Source organism: Temnothorax longispinosus, chromosome 10 (genome assembly GCF_030848805.1).
Source record: "Temnothorax longispinosus isolate EJ_2023e chromosome 10, Tlon_JGU_v1, whole genome shotgun sequence".
Classification (NCBI taxonomy): Eukaryota; Metazoa; Arthropoda; class Insecta; order Hymenoptera; family Formicidae; genus Temnothorax; species Temnothorax longispinosus.
Genome location: NC_092367.1, coordinates 1868052 through 1886657, shown reverse-complemented (window position 1 = coordinate 1886657; position 18606 = coordinate 1868052). Strand labels below are relative to the sequence as shown.

Below are 18606 nucleotides of genomic sequence, written 5' to 3'. Positions count from 1 at the left end.
TGCGTTGAATCTCGAGAGAAAACGTCACGTGCTGTGGGATTAGTAGGTCAGTGTTCCTCTTCAACATCCTCCGCTTCTTTTCGGTCATCGAGAAGCGTCCATTCATTTTCGGTCATCAATAATCCGATGAATGATCTACTTTATTTTCACACCTCAACGCACAATTAAAAAAATTATTCCTGTTATTTTGAATTTTCAGTTATCAATTCATATTCAATGAATTATCGTTTTTGTTTCATCAAGCATTTCCTCCTCTGTAAGAATTATAAATCATTTGCAGTATTATATCTTGTTTTTATTCGAACAGATAACAAATGTACTTGTATGCAAATTTTCAGTTTCTTCCACTTCACACGATGGTCATAAAAATCACACATTTTCAGTACAGCTTTTTGTACAATTTCCTTATTGAATAGTAAGCGAAACCTGTCATTCCGGTCGAAAACGTAAGACGCTGCACGATCCTGTCTGAATCGCCTCGAGCCCGTTATAAAAGTCTAGGAATTTCGATCCGCGATTGGCAATGACCTTAAAGACGCCATTGGCCTGCTTTCCGAAGAACCTGTTCCTGCTCAAGCGTAGCGTTATTTATGTTCTTTCTCGTTTCTCAATCTCTTCCCTCTACGGTCGTCCCCTTTCTCCGCTTTGAACGTATTCTGGTCCGACTACATCAAGTACCGTTTTCAAGTGCCGCAAGCACTTTTACTAGGATGACACTTCTCCGCGCCAAGCCTACGTTCCGGAAGAGAAACGCACGCGTAAATGCATTCTCCGGCGTACTGTGAAGCCTGTCCAATCTCGAAGTAGTTTTGATTGCATTAACGTTTGCTTTGAGATACTACGTATTAATTTTATTGTGCTATTATTAAATTATTTAACTATGTTAATGTGTGCTATTATTAAATTATTTAACATGACGTTATATTTTCAAATTTAATAATCTATATATGACTATATATCGTGTGAAGTGGGAGGATCTGTTTGAATTAAAACCGGAAATAATGCTGCAAATAATTTACGTTTCTTACAGAGGAGGAAATGCTTGATGAAACAAAAACGATAATTTATTAAATATGAATTGATAACTGAAAATTTGCATACGAGTATACATTTATTGTTATCTGTTTGAATAAAAACAGGAATATAATACTGCAGATAATTTACGTTTCTTCCAGAGGAAGAAATGCTTGATGAAACAAAAACGATAATTTATTAAATATGAATTGATAACTGAAAATTTGCATACGAGTACATTTGTTATCTGTTTAAATAAAAACGGGAAACAATACTGCAAATAAGTTACGTTTCTTACAGAAGAGGAAATGTTTGATGAAACAGAAACGATAATTTATTAAATATGAATTGATAACTAAAAATTCAAAATGCAGGAATAATTTTTTTAATTGTGCGTTGAGGTGTGAAAATAAAGTAGATCATATCTACATATATATCAAAGTTCAGCTTGAACTCTGAAATTTATTTATAAATTAAAATATATAAAAATTCGAACTATAAAAATTATAAATAGTTTAAAGCCAATACTATAGATCCAAGGAGCGCATGTCTGATAAAATTAAGTTTTCTCTTTTATCCTTTTTGCATTTTAAATAGTTTTCTTTGATAAGATTTACTATGCACACAATAGACTTCTTGACACCAATATCAAATGTTAAACGATTTTCATTATGGACTCACTGTGAAAGGCCTTTTAATACCGGTTTCGATATTGTTATAATATCCTCGATAGCTTTAAATGAATGAAAGAATTTAAGTGTTCGAAAATACGTGCGATGTACATATTAATCGCACGTATATTTTTAGCAATTAAGAATTCTAATCGATTTGTCTGGCTATCATCATCATGACAATGCAACCATATTGATTTTGGTCGGATTATCGTCAAGACATTTCAGACCAAAGATTTTGGTCTTTCTAAATTAATATTCTAAATGTTTCAATAATTTAATTTTATTGCGAAAAATATTACCTCAGCCAGGGTATAAAAAAGCAATTAAATCAAGATTTATTGTATATATACAAGAATCTGTAATCTTGAAATGAGATATAAATTACGTTAAACGAAGAAAACTTGTTTGAATGAAGATACTTATATAGTTTAATCAAGAAAAAAAGTTGAGATAAAAAGTTGTAATTTTTATAAGAATAATATAGATTCTTGCTTATATATACAACACTAAACATCACAGACGCGCGCTTTGCGCGCGCTATATTTAGCTTTAACGTACTATTACTATTACATTATTAAGGGGGCTTTATACGTCTATTGCACATATTTTCAAGAATTTATTTTCTCACATATATTGAAGTACATTAAAAAAATTTTTTTTTTTTTTTTATTTATGGCGACAAATGTAAGGGTATCCCATAGAAATCTGGCTGACATGATATCTCGAGTTAGAAACGTCTGAAACAAAAAATTCAAACGGGATATTAAAATATAAGTAAGTGGCTATAGTCGGTACTAGAATTAAACATTTTGGGTAAAAAGAAACAAAATGGCGGACTTTTTTAGTTGCAAAAAACTGCAAGATATTCGTCGAGATATTCAAAAGTCCGTTATTTTGTTTCTTTTTACCCAAAATGTTTAATTCTAGTACCGGCTATAGCCACTTACTTATATTTTAATATCCCGTTTGAATTTTTTGTTTCAGACGTTTCTAACTCGAGATATTATGTCAACCAGATTTATATGGGATACCCTTACATTTGTCGCCATAAATAAAAAAAAAAATTTTTTTATGTACTTTAATATATGTGAGAAAATATATAAAAGTTTCGAGATATTTCAATACATTTTATGACAAAAAAATTCTTGAAAATATGTGCAATAGACGTATAAAGCCCTCTTAACCACTTGATACATATAAAACTGTTAAAATATACGATGACAAAAATGCTCATAAAGTCAGCGCAATAAGAGAATTAGCATCGCATAATTAATTAGCATCGCAGAAAAGCGTCAACAATAAAATTTCTTATACAGTTTTTTTTTATGAGCGAAATATAAGTCTTGATTTAATACTTCTTTTATTTATGTGCAGACGAGTCAATTAGAATTCTTAATTTATATTAATTTTCAAGCGAAGTAAATATCTCTTATTCGGCTTGTACATTTTTAGATTTACGTATTGGTCTTAAATTAAATTTATAGTTATCTGTTAACTATACTAAAGTTAATTATACTAAATTGTACGATTTTATTTATATACCTTGTTTATTTACTTACAATCAGTATCGACCTAGGTATATTTTTATGAATGCAAAAAATAAATGAAAAGCACGAGGCTTTCTATTCCAAAATACGTTTTTCACTAGTATACTGGTAATAACATTTTTATTAAAAATTAAAGAAACATGAATCGTTACAATTTTAATCCTTCAAAACTGACCTTCAGTCTTGTTATGAACTATCTTGTTATCGTGAAATTTCAAATCGTGCCGTTTGTGAGATACACGTTTTCGACAGCGCTTTCACGAGGATTATTCACACCCGTACTTTACCACTTGCATGACAGCAATACAGTTGCAGAAAACGAGGAGATAGCTGTACCACTGACTTATAGTGAATCCGTAATTAACCTTTAGTCACGTGGATCTTTTCTCTTTTGATCAGAGAAGAATGAGAAAAACGACATCTGTCGATGGTATATGTGTAGCAAAATTTAGTACATTAGTTAAGGGTGCAAAAAGTAAACGCTTTTTTATTTATTCAAGGCTAATTCGGGACACAGGCGAATTATACAATTGAGCGGATAATTTAGAAATAATTATAGTTGTTTGCTAAAGTGCATATACGCTTCAAATAGCTTACGTAATTTCAGTCCTTAAAAATTGAGTTTTAATCAATTATAATCTCTAAAGCTCGTTTGTTCCAATTGATCTCTAAATTAATGATAGAGTTTTGAATTTATGACTTTTGACATGTTTTTTGTACGAGTGTACGTGCCGATTCTTCAATAGAAGAATCGGCACGTACACTCGTACAAAAAACATGTCAGAAGTCATAAATTCAAAACTCTATTATTAATTGAAGATTCTTCAAACATTTTCTATGCTATACAGCATATAAAATTATAAGTAGAATTCCGTTTCAAATTCTATCGCTATTTATAACGCGATTTTATTAAGAATTATTACTGATTCTGAAACGGATAATGCTCTTCATGCGCAACTGATAAATTTCATTCAAATTAATCTTAGATACTTTATCATATTAAGATCCGGAGTAACATTAATGTTTATACTAATTATACTACTTTCTCTTTGATAGCTTTTTCTCTAAAGTTTGAAAGCCCCTCTCCCCCCGCCCTAACCGTGCTATCTCCTAACGCCGTAAATTGAACAGTTAAGTAAGAATTTATGACGTACTCTTAAAGACGAAGAGCGTAAGCTATACCTTGGAAATAGCACGTCAACCTGGTTACTCTAGGTAAAGAGTTAATATTAGCGTAAGTCAAGAATTTTTCGCTCAAACTCGGTTGCATTTTTGTTCTGCGAACATCTACGCCGATTGACAGTCAACATTGTGCAAACATGTTCGTAACAGATAATCGTTTAACATGAACACTTTCGACGCAATGATATTTGAACTTTTACTTCTAATCTCCGATCCCGAAGACTAATATGTTTCCCTAAGACTGACAGCATAATATTATCCGATTATAATTACTATAAACAGAAAGAAAGAGAAAGAGGTGTATTTATTAGAGTTCCTGTCCTCATTCTTTGATGATCTAATATTCGTGATGTTATAAACATTCTTTTCCACGTTATTAATATTAAATAATATTTTTCTAACACGAAGTTTACAGAAAAATGTAAACTATTTCCGATATTTTAATATGACAATATAATATTATTTTTATTTAATCAAAAATTACATATATGATAGTATTATTTAAACGCTATCCAGTAAACATCAAAAGAGAATTCGATGTACTTTTATTATTTAGTACATTAAAAAACGAAATAAAAAATCCATGAGAATTCAAGTTTTATTTTTATTTTTTTCTTCGATAATGAGAAAAACTAAAGCTATATAATAGTTTTGTAAATCAGAGAAAATAGAAGAAGTTAATTTCTTGTCTAAATCGTCTTTCGATAAATGATCCGTAATACACTTTCGATCTGATTAAAAATATTATATTTTAGTCAAGAAAGTATTAATAATTTAAAATAATGATATTGATCCTATTATACTATGAATGAATTTTATATATATTAGATACATGTCGGGCACATAAACGTCGGTGCATGTTCATCGATGCGGTATCGATAATAATAATTTAATCGTAAGATTCACAACGACTAGCAGTATTGCGAATATCAGGTTCCGTTAAATTACACGTAAACTCTCGACATTGAGAGAAGCAGGCGCCTGAAAGAAAGGAATATTTAGAAGTGGGGCACCTACATAACTCGCGTCGTCTTCACGTCATCGTCAATCTACTCAAAGAATTCGTATAGAGGAGGGATGGCTGTACTTTGTATCTAATTAGCCGTAAAGGAGGAAGAACACGAATGTGCGCGTTTAGTTCCGAGCGTTTATTTTAGGTCGACTCTTTGAAGCATCTATAGGAATTTGATTTATCGTGCTGGAGAAGTAACGGTCAGCCATTTAAAGTTACCTTTTTTCCGCTTTTGCTGCTAGGAATGTTATTTGTACTATTTTCTAAATCTTTCAATTCACGACGTAATTCAAATTTTATGAAAATTACTTGCTTTAAATCGGCGACGTAATAATTTTGATTTCGAAAAAAAATCGCAACGCACGAGGTATAACGTTAGAAATAAAAGATCGCGATTTCGACGATCGGTCGACGACGCTTTTACAAAGATAAACGTAATAAAAAAAAAATCCACTTTTCGCTGAACCGCAACGAGATTGCGCGCTAATGTAATATCACCGGCGCGGCGGTTACGAAGCTGCTCTGACGCAACAATCGCGTACCACTTCGTCGTGAAGGGCCGTTAATGTGGTCGACATCAGCGTGCTCGTGCGAAGGCACTCTTCTTCGTACACAATTCAGGAATATCATTCTCCGCGGGACAGACCGCGAGACACTCGTTCGTTGTGTTGAAAGTGCGACGTTTAGAGAATTCTCTTTTTTTTTTGCACGCATACTTTCCGCACGTGTGCCGCACATATTAACCGCATGTAATGTTCTGGAAAGCTATAACGAGATCGTTGCGTGGACACATATAACGCACGTCGAGCAAAGAATCATGAATCTTCGGTTAATGGCGACGCGACAATGTGGAGACCGTCTCGCCGATTTTTATCACGTAAAAGAGACGAGCAAAAGATAAAAGTGTTGAATATTGATCATAAATAAAAGATTTCTAAAGTCTATAGATATTGGTTTTTTTCCTTTTTTTTTTGCTGATACTAATTATTATTCTTGTTTTTCAATAGACGAATAGACGATACATAAGCAATTAGCATGTTAAAACATTAATTAATGATAATTAATGCACAAACTTCATAATGTGTAAAACACAAAAACAGCAAACGTTCAACGATTACATGTTAATTGTCGGATATATTCAACTTTACATAAGAATAGGTACATAAAAGGGATAAATAGAACGCAAATAACTTTTGTATTTTTTATACTTTCCATTTTTGCTATAAATATAATGATAAATATATCGCAAAAAATAACGCTACTATTTGGATGCATAAATGACAGCCAATATATTGAAGAGAAAATATATTAAGACTAAATTTTTGATAAATGTTTTTTTTTTTTATTTAAATACTTTTATTATATTCAAATATAAACAAGAGGGCTACCCTCCTCCGATTTTGATAAAATCTTACAATACTTACTTACGTATATGTATTTGGAGCTGCTAACGGGGAGTTGCGGAAATGCCTACTTTCCGAGAAATTCAAATTTTACAAATACGGTAGAGACATCATCATAGGCTATTATTCATAGTCGGTTCTTATATTTAAGACCGACTTAATTACAATTTTAAGATCATGAACTAATCACAGAGCCGTATTAGCATCTTAAGACTATTACTTAAGACGGTCTTGAAATAAGAACCGACTATGAATACCGGCCATAGAGACGCTGATGATGTTGTCATCAATTTTTTTTAATACAGGAAAAAACCGCGTTCGCGATCTTTTGTGTCAAAAAAGTGGAAGAGACAGCATTTCTCGATGACGATGATGATATAATAACGGTTATCTTAATGTAAAATATTTACATTTTGGACTTTGCATCGCAATATCTCCGCTCGTAGGATACATAAATGAAAAATAAAAAAAAATACTTTTATTATATACCATTCAAACCCAAGCTATCGATTGAGCTTACTCATCAGAACTTCATCGGTTCAGTCGTTATTAAGATTCAATAATCTAAGAATCTCTCAATTCGTCGGTTCGCGAATAAATATACGGTCTGTGTCTTGCTACGCCAACACTACCGTATCTCTTTATGAATTCGATGTAGAATTAGTCGAAAGACGATAGAAATTTCATAAAAATATTCGTGATCACTCAATTAACATAAAAGCAATGATGATGAGGTCAGATATAATAAAATTATCAATCAGTATTCGATTATTCATCGACGCATCAATTTGACTGATTATTTCTGTCTGGGAATGCTAAGTAATTATTGTCTTAATTGTAACGACATCCTTTACTTACAAATTGTATTACTCTTCTCAATGTATTTTAACATGCCTTCAATACTTTATGTTCTCGCATTCTCTGAACTGGTGAGTGACTCCACTTCTCTGAGCTGGTGGGTAAATGACCTTATTTCTCTTCTTGCTTAAGTTCTGTCTGTCATTTTGTGATTTCGATTATATATAATAAACTATGATTATTAGGCAAGTTTTACTTGGCTTTCCTCGCGAAAAATTACGTTACTTTTAGACCAAATTTTGAAATTACTCACTTATTTCTCGGTGAAAGTGAGATTATTTCGATTTAATTGTTACCGCAATGATGAAGATGGCCCAAAGCGGAGCTGAAACGTCCGATTTATAATTTTGTATTTTATTAATTATTAAAGATCGATATAACGTTAATTTACGCACCTTCAAGCCTTCAACCGCGTTGAACCGTCAAAGTCCCTTTTTACTTGTCACTAGAACACTACAAGCGCGCGCTATTTTACTGTATCTCTCATTACACAAAACAACATTTACAACGCTATTTAATAATACCACATTAAGAAAAATTTAACGGTATATAACAATATGACTCAAATGATTTTATACAGAAAAATCTTTATTTAAATTAATTAAATAAAAAGAAATTATACGTGTAACTCTTTATATACGAAATTATATACGAAATACAGGACTCGTCTTCAAAATCACATAAAGCTTAACCACAAACTGTGTAAATTTAAGAGACTTATTAATTTCATTATAAGACTTTAGTATACTATTCAAGCTCAATTTTGATGAAATTATACAGGTACAATAGTACTTACTATGGCGCGGAGTTGCAAAAATGCCTAATTTTCGAGAAATTCAAATTTTAATTATTTAACACTTGAACGGTTTTCAAGATTTTAATATGAAAAAATAATTAAAATTTAAAAATATTTTTCTATATTTTAATTAATTGATTTTTCCTTTATGAATGAAAGTCTCTCAGCGAGTCTTTTATTCTTATAATATTAATATTACAGCATTATTAATTGTCATCCGTGAACGGATTAAAAGAACAATGTGTGCATGCTTATTACGTATACACATTAATGCTTTCCCACCTGAAAATAGTAGCGGCCGAATCAAATAATAGCTTGATACATTGTGTCTAACTATTTGTGCATCAATAATTAAAAGGATCTCGCTCGTGTGTCTCAACAAAGAAAAAACAAAGGCCAATAATCGAAAAAACAGTGGATATGTCTTTAAAAGTTTATTTCTATCTCAATAATACCATACTACGTCAGGACGTTTCGAACTACACAGAGTCTTCTTCAGCCGACAAACAATTTTAATTAAATAAATGAATATAAGTTAATTAATTAAATAATGAATATAATATTACATAATAAATTAAAGATATAATGAAATATTAGAACCGAGGATTCGTATCGATGGCAAATAACAAAGTCAATCGAGTGTAGAATTTAAATTCTAAAGCTTCTTCACCCAGTAATTTGACAATTTGATGCTTGGTTAATACGACTGACTTGAGTCTTTCTCGCCATCAAAATAACGAGAAATAAATCATGGATTTAACTTCGGCTTCTGATTCACCAATTAATTTTATATTCGACTTCGCCCATATTTACATATATACATCGTTTACATTTAATAGTTTATTGCTCTTATGTTTGATGTGACTCCTCCCTTTGATGTGACTGATTGACTTTGTTATTTGCCATCGATACAAATCCTCGGTTCTAATATTTCATTATACTATCTTTAATTTATTATGTAACTTATATTCATTTATTTAATTAACATTGTTTGTCGGCTGAAGCAAACTCTGTGTAGTTTGAAATGTCCCGACGTAATATGTATTATTGAGATGGAAATTAACTTTTAAATTTGACATCCACTGTTTGCTCGATTATTGGCCTTTGTTTTTCCTTTGTTATTTGCATCATTACTGTTGTCTTCAAGAAACCGGCAATGTTTAGGAGCCATTAATTATTATTAAGCGATAAATTACAAATGTATAATTTTAGTTGGCACAGAGAGATTACGCACGACATCAAACAGTTCAGGAGATCTTAATAATTAGTTTTAAATAAAAATGAAGTAGTCGAATAGTAATGGAATAATAATTGCGTATATATCTATGAATTTTATCGCATAATAATTATTTACTGTTACCAAATAATTAATATGTCCTTGTATTTCTTTTCTTTCCTTTTATATTTCGGGATGATTCCTCGCGGTTTAATCTTCCTTTCGTAAACAATTAACCCTAGACAGACTAACTTATTTTTCTCATACGTGAATGACTCACTGGGGTGTCACGATACCCCAAACTTGTACCGCGTGTATAATATTTCCAGAATGTTCTTATAAAACTTTATAATAGATAATTTTGTTTGTTGTTTAATAGGGAAGACGATAGTAATAGTCATTAATTTGCGGTAGTAAAAAAAAAACAGTAAAAAAATTTCGAAAAACAAGAAAAAGAACCAAAAATTGGGCTGAAATGACTATTTTTATAAAAAATGCTGTAGTTTTTCATAAAATTCACCGATTTTAAAATTTCCAACGGATTTTGAAAGACGAATAGACAACCTTCAAGGGCATGTAAGCGATTTTTTCGTTTCTTAAAAAAAACATTTCTTTGAACATCTGAAGTAGAGGAAATGACGAAAAACTGTCGGATGGGAAAAATCGCAAGAAATGGAAAGTAAAACAGATTCTGTCGATTATTATTTATTTTTTATTTGAAAGATAGTCAAAAGTTATAAAAGTATATGGAAACAGTAAAATTAACTCCACAAAAACTTTACAAAGTTTTAATCAGTTGCTGTGCAAGAACAGCAAAAATGAAATAATTGACCGAATCTTAAACAATTATATATGAAACAGGGGTAGAATTTTCCGGGGAGTGCTATAAAGTGTATAATTTTTCGTTACCGATTTTTACAAAAAATCTGAAATATACTTTACTGTGGTAAATGTCGAGCGTAAATGACTCACTGGGGTGTACGGACATCCCAAACGATTTTCTTTTTCGGTTTTCAGCTGCTGCACGGATCTAACGCACTCGCTGAATGACGGAGGTCGACTGCCGGATGACTAAACTGAATTATGGTTAGGGTCTCGGTATGAAAACTAACCTTCCTAAGGCAGGGGCTCAATTTGAATTTCGCGTGGGGTCCCGTAACACCCCAGTTAGTCTGTCTAGGGTTAAAACTGTCAAACTGATGGCTCCGAAATGTTGCTGGTTCCTTCAAGAACCAACAGTCTGATGCACATATAGCTAGACGCGATGTGTCTAACTATATATTATCTGATTTGGACACGACAATTTTTAGGTAGGAAGGCATTAATTACGCTGTCTGTACATCGCATATTCATTCAAATATGCGCTTTAATGCAGTTGTGAGACCGCTGAAAGATGTACATACAGGAAAATATATGCGTGCTTAAGTTCACATAGGTATATCACGTACAAATATGCACGTACGTGAGAATTGCGAATTTGGCTTGAGGGACAAATGCTTTACGTGTGTGCGTGTGTACATGTAACTGAAATCCGAACTATAAGCTTCACGAAAAAAAAGTGACTTTTTCGGTTTTGAGATTTCGAGATCTCAAGATTGACCACGCCGATCTTAATCAGACTGGTCGCAAATTACGCGCGCGATCAACATTACATAAGAAAAATATTAAATTTTTTATTATGTCTAATTTCTTAGATATTTTAATCGAAAGTTTGACTGACGTAAAAACTCCAGACAATAATAAGCTTGTTAGTAGCATTGCGTTGGGATAGCAAACAAAATTTATGGGACTTATAAGTAAGTTGCTCACTTATTTCTTGGTGAATATATGGGACCATTTTGATTTGTGAGTAAAATTTAAAATTTGGCGATTTAAAAATAACGTAATTTTCTGGTGAAAAAAATTCAAATAAAACTTGCCTAATGATCATAGTTTATTATATGATCAAAATCAAAATGACAGTCAGAACTTGGGCAAAAAAAGATGTGACGTTACCAGTTCAGAGTAACAAAAATCACTTATGGCCCAGTTTCACCAACGTCGGTTAACTGTAACCTTCGATTAAACTCACTCTTCATCTCTTTATAACTGTCCCTCTAGAAAGAGACGAAGAGTGAGTTTAATCGAAGGGTACCGTACAGTTAACCGACGTTGGAAACTGGACCTATGTCCATTTCTATACCAATGTCGATTAACTTTAATCTCGGTTTAACCTATTTTTTATCCTTTTTTAATTTTAGGAATTAGAAGAGGATAAAAAGTAAATTAAACCGAGATTAAAGTTAATCTGCATTGATAGAAATGGACATTACTTCCAGTTACTGCCAGTTCAGAGAATGTAAAAACATATATAGCATGAAGTCATGTTAAAATACAGCAAGAAATAATATAATTTGTACAGGTGAAATTTTACAAATACGTAATACTTACTAAAATGTATTCGAAACCACTAGCGCATAGTTGCAGAAATATCTAGTTTCCGAGAAAATTAAATTTCAATTATTAGGCCTAATTACCTTTTTCTAAGGTATCAAAATAAAAAAATAAAAAAAATTTTAAAATATTTTGCTGAAATGTTTTATTTTATTAGTCAATTAGTATTAGGAAACGTACAGTGTTACCAAAATGTCATTGTAAAAAAAAAAAACAAATCGAAGAAGCTCATTTTCTTACATTTTTTGCACTGTAAGATATTCGTGGTTACCGAGCGATATGGGGTGGACTTCGTTTCGCGTGAAATGTTGGAAACTCATGTGGAACGGTACAATGATACACCTTGTTTCGCATTGTAAGCAGGGGGCGATATGGGTTGGACCTCGCGTGGAAAGTTGGAAACCCATGTGGAACAGTACAATGATAAACCTCGTTTCGCACTGTAAGCAGGGGGCGGTGTGGGGTGGACCTCGCGTGGAAAGTTGGAAACCCATGTGGTTACGTTTATTTATGACGTAACTGTTTCATAAACAACGAGCAATGATATCAAAAAATATAATGAGAAAACAAGCTTCTTTAGTTTTTTTTTAATAATGATATTTTGACAACATTGTAACAGTTTTTTAATAAAATAACATTTTAGCAAAATATTTTAAATTCTAATTATTTTTTTTATATTGAAATCTTGAAAAATGTTAAGTCGAATAATTGAAATATAATTTTCTCGGAAACTAGGCATTTTTACAACTCCGCACTAGTGGCTCCGACTGAATTTAGTAAATGCTACGTATCTGTAAAATTTTAACAAAATTAGAAAGGCGAGCCTTCTAAAGTTAAGTCTATAATTGTTTTTATGTTGATTGATCAATTGCGAATATTATCATCTATTAGATGTCTATTCTCTTTCGCTAATTCTCTCTCCTCCTCCCTCCTCTCTTTCTTTCAATATATGATGTAAATGTTTTAAAACATTATCAAATATATACCACAGTTTTCTTCAATTTTAGAGCTGTAAATACTTGTTATAGATATTTCAGCGATATGGCGCCGAATTTGTTCGGCAGTTCAGCGACTTTATTTCTGGAAGCTTCTCAGCAGGATGTGTCGCAAAAGAAATCAGCGGCAGATAAAACTGTAACGCAAAAATTGGCAATCCAAAAGGCACAAAGTTCGAAACCTAAGTACCAATGGAAGATTGTCTGGAGAAACCTGATAGCCTTTGTCTACCTTCATCTCGGTGCAGTTTACGGATTGTATATTTTATTAACGGCCGCCAGATTTTACACGTTTCTTTGGAGTACGTTTTGTTTATCTATCTTTTAAAACCTAAGACTTAAAACTCGAGTATTTTTATTAATTGCAACCGATTGATATTTGGGAAGGAATAATATAAACTATTATAAAGAGTAGAGATCGATATAGAGCTTGAATTAGTAGATCTTGATAAAATAATAATAATTGCAAGTGTTTCATTTACGAAAGATCTTATGATGTTATATCGACACATTTTATTTATTCTTTCAGATTTAGTAGTCGTAGTGTTTGCGGCTATCGGTGTTACAGCAGGTGCTCACAGACTATGGGCTCATCGGTCTTACAAAGCGAAATGGCCGATGAGAGTTATTCTTATGCTTTTACAGACCACGGCTTTCCAAGTAAGTCTCTCTCGGCAACGCTGTTGCACGAACTTATTCACGCGCGTTAAAGAAAGCAACAATCATTATTAGAATTTTGTAATTATTATCCCATAGGTATAGTTTAAAAAATATCGCAGATTTAAAAAAATATTACCCCAAAAATATATTTAAAAAAAGGATTTATTGTTCATAAAAAATGTGTATTCTACAGAGAAACTTCTGAAAGACAGTGTTGTTATAATATTGTTTAATGTGCGTTTTGCAGAATCACCTTTACGAGTGGGTAAGGGATCACAGAGTGCATCATAAATTCACAGACACAGATGCGGACCCGCATAACGCAAAGAGAGGCTTCTTCTTTTCGCATATAGGCTGGCTCATGCTCCGCAAGCATCCGGACGTTATTAACAAAGGAGCAACGATCGACATGAGCGATCTCGAGAAGGATCCCGTCGTCGTCTGGCAACGCAGGTACGATAATTTATCATCGACGAAGACATCGTTTTCTAATTGTGAGAACAGTTGGTGAAGTTTCACAGTTGGTGAAGTGCTATCATGCGTTCTCTGTTAAAGAAAGATTACCGTCCGGTTTGATCAAAATAAATCTCTACGTTTATGCTACAGGCTCTACATTGTCCTGATGCCTGTTTTCTGCTTCCTACTTCCCACCTGGGTACCGTGCTACTTTTGGAATGAGAAACTCATGTACGCGTGGTACGCCACCCTATTCAGATACACGATACAGCTGAACGTGACCTGGCTGGTGAATTCCGCGGCCCACATTTGGGGCATGAAACCCTACGATAAGTGAGTATCATCAAAAGATACGCCTACGTCATTTACCCTATTTACCTGAATCGTAAACCTGCGTAAACGGAAGTCGATAAGAGAACCGCGTTCGTATCTTTGTGTCGCAGCACCATTAGCCCCACCGACAGCTACAGCGTCGGCATCAGCGCTTTCGGGGAAGGATGGCACAACTACCATCATGTTTTCCCGTGGGATTACAAGGCCGCCGAATTGGGCAACTATCGCACAAACTTCACTACCGCCTTTATCGACTTTTTCGCCTGGATCGGCTGGGCGTACGATCTGAAGACCGTAGCATTAAGCATGATAAAGAAACGCGCGGCCCGAACAGGCGACGGCTCGAAATATGAGCGAGACGATCATCATGACGAGCATGATCATACGCACGAGGGGGCTATATGGGGATGGGATGACGCCGATATGGCACCCGAAGATAAGAAGGGGGCTCAGATCATTAATAAGTCCGACTGAGTTCCGAGATTCAATTCCAAAAATCTCTATACGTGACATTACACCCGGTCGGAGTTACGCAGAACTTAGACGTCCGACAGACGTTTGTGGTTTATGATGGTGTTGTAAATTTATAATAAATTTGGTGAGATCTCTCGTGTCTCTGAAGGTTTAGTTTTAGTATATATTTTAGTATATATCACTATACATCATGTGAGGTATTGTAATTTTTTTTTATAGATGTCTAGTACTTATTTCATCATCAATCAATGCATAATAATAACGATGATGGTGAAATTGCCTCATTTTTTTTTTCAATAGCTCTTGTGTAAAATTGTTTTATTTTTTTCCAACAGCTCTTAATTGATGGAAACGACGCGTGTAAGACACGCGACTCTGATTATATATACAATTTCTTTCAAATTTGTAATTTTAATATTATATTATATTAATATTATATTATATTATCTCATTACTAGGTATTCAACTTATTTTTGAATTTATCACGTTTTTTGTTTCTTATATAATCCATTATGAATTTTTCTATGTAAAAACTTCTTTTAAAAGATATATGCAAATTTTATGCAAAAACGTAAAAATTGAAAAGAAAATGCCACCGTGTGTATGTCACGTATAAATTATTAATAAGAACACTTATACTTGTTGAATGTGCACGTTATATGTTACAAAGTTGTGCATTATCAAGTAGGGATATAATCGCCCAAAGAACAGTGATTAAATGTTTAACGGCGTCAATTAATATTTATTGTAATTATAATATTATTTGTACATTGTTACATCGTTCCTCTCTTCAAATCGGCCGTTGAAACACGTCGCGAGTTCGATCGCCTTGCAACGAAGGGACGGAAAACTTAAGGCGCGGCAGCGAATTTTTTCGGATCGATCAGATTCTAGGATCGATCGATCAGAAATGTTTTTATTCAGGGATCTATGATCGCGAGAAGCGCACATTATATCGTCTCTCATTCGAGATAAACCTGTCAGGAAAAACTCGGCCTCGTTAGGAAATAAATCGAGATCTCGCGAATCCGGAATGATTAAGCGACGATCTGGATGTGCTGGCGTGTCTTACAATCAATTACGTACCTACGAATCAAATTTATTCGTGGCCTTCTGAATGACTATTTATGTATTTAGACTTATCGTATTTATATCGAAATTGTTCCGGTACCTCGAGGTCAATTCCGTAATAATTGCGACGCGACAGAGCGCGAGTCATTATCGACTTCTAATGTTGTTGTTATAATGTCAAGTAGCCAGTTTATATAATAAATTTTAGACACTATTACTGTTAGCCGGAAGTCAATATTTGTCACGTTTCATAGAAAACAATAATCATTAAGACGATAGAAGATTCATATATGAAAAGTTTTAATGATTATTGATTTAGTTTTAATGATTATTGACCACATAGATGACAGAAGCTCATATATGACTGTAGCTCATATCAGCATTATCGTTGCAAGTGACCGTAAATAATAAGCGTTCATATTATAATCGACTTCTCGACTTGTCTCAACACGACGACGATAAAGGTTTCATGCGGCATCGTGTCACTTTCACTGTCGAGTATCATGCCAGTCGCGTTTCTCATTTTGATTGCGAGTACATGATGAGATACTAAATTAAGGTATTGGGATAATTTAACGGGAGAATAAAAAATATAAAGTTTATAACTTGAAAGATTTATTTTAAATATGAGATAATAAATTTTACAATTACGAATTTATTTCACTTTTTCACAATTATAGCATAAAATGAACATTCTTGGCATGTATTATGTATTATAAATTGTATATGTTACACTTGTACAGTATGTGTGATTATAAATATTTTAACATTACTATCCTAGTCATAAAATTGCTCACAAAATTGTATATAACCAAATTATATATAAAATCTACGTTAGAGACACGTAGATTTTTTTATATAATTTGGTGCGTAATTTTATTACTAAGATATTAATTTTGAAATATTTATAATTACATTGTGCAAGTAGATTGGATAGGAGATGCGATTAGAAATCGGTGATTGGCGGTCAGCTCTGACATAACTCCCCGTAGGTGACGCGATGGCAATCGAGCCGCTGTTCGTTACTTACATAATTAAGCGTTTTTCGATGTCGCGCGACACGGACCCGAATTCCGTCTGTCTTCCGTAAATAATCGTCGTGTATTGGATTCGAGTCCGATCACGCAGCCTCGAATAGCGATTTCACAAAGCGAATGTTACGAAAGCACACTGTTTGAACACGTAAGACTAATTATACGACTCGCAATTAATTAAAATCCGTTATTTTATTATAGCGACTCGTTGCAACAAACGCCGAACGATTGAACGGCATTTTTGTGTCGTAGAGGCCACTATCGCATATAAATAATCGCGAGCGAACGAATTTTCTTAACAGTCGAACAGTCAAATGAATTTGTATGAATTTCTATACTTGCGATAACGTATATATTCCGCAAAAATGTAAGTATAATGTATGCAAGATATCCAGTGATAGATTCAACGAATACAGCCTTTAAAACAAAGTTTTCTTTACCAAATATGTCTATTACTTAACATTTTGCATACGAATAAATAAATAAATAAGATTAATTTTACAAAAATAGGCCAAACTGGTAAAACACACTAGTTCGGTCTATTTTATAATTATTAATTTATATTTAATTAATATATAATTACTTTATAATACTTTATAATTATTGATTTAAACTCCAGGTGACGGACCATTTAAGCGTTAAACTTGAATTATCGTCAATTATTGGACATAAAATAAACTCGCTCCGAACTTTCGATTATTCTAAAGGTGTATCTCACCTTATATTTTATCTTTTCGATGTATTGAAACCAATATTGAAGAAATCGCATAATTTTGTGAATTGCAATAAAGACGTGAATTTTGGCAGAAACTTTTTAACATTTGCTCTGCCTTACGCTGATCTTTCTACACGATTATTTTTGCTCTTTGTTTTATTATATTTTTAACAAGACTTTTTTATGAGACTCTATGTCATAAATACTTGCCCGACTATACTTACTGATTTGTACTCTCGTGCATACAACTTATTCGCGTAATTCTATTTATATCTACTGTGATGATTTAGAATCCTTTGCTACGACCGAGACGACCGTTTGACAAATTCGTAGATTATAACTGATTCAAACGCGAGATCCCTGCGAGAGGCCACGATTTTTCTACTTTAAGTATAAATTTTAAGAGAGCATAGTATAACCAGAATTTCCATTGCGAATCGCTTTGTTTTTAGACACCCTATCTGTAATCGTAAGTTTTTAAGAGCGTAGCTTTTAGGGGAAACAAAATATGGTTAATAATCTGTAAGAGTTAAAACGTCGAAACGAATGACGCTTCGTCATAGTTACGTTGTCGTTCCACACGAACGTAGACTTTGCTAAGCAATATTGATATATAAATAAATATATATGTATATATATATAAACATATGTATGTATATATTTACACTGTATTTATATATAAATAAATTATTGTTATCGATACAGACCTCAAATCGACGCTGTTTTCACGTCA

General features: G+C 32.9%; 1 protein-coding gene across 5 annotated transcripts in view; it reads left to right on the top strand.

The window, feature by feature from the left end:
- LOC139821013 (acyl-CoA Delta-9 desaturase) overlaps positions 1-18577 on the top strand; it is a 36116-nt gene extending 17539 nt beyond the window's left edge. For all 5 annotated transcript variants that reach the window (XM_071791706.1, XM_071791705.1, XM_071791707.1 and 2 more), the window contains 5 exons: positions 13164-13432; positions 13660-13790; positions 14038-14243; positions 14397-14579; positions 14690-18577. In XM_071791706.1, coding sequence (XP_071647807.1) covers positions 13177-13432; positions 13660-13790; positions 14038-14243; positions 14397-14579; positions 14690-15053 — 1140 coding nt within the window. In that variant the 5' untranslated portion in view covers positions 13164-13176 and the 3' untranslated portion in view covers positions 15054-18577. The remainder of the gene's footprint in view (positions 1-13163; positions 13433-13659; positions 13791-14037; positions 14244-14396; positions 14580-14689) is intronic.
- Positions 18578-18606: the final 29 nt, after the last annotated feature.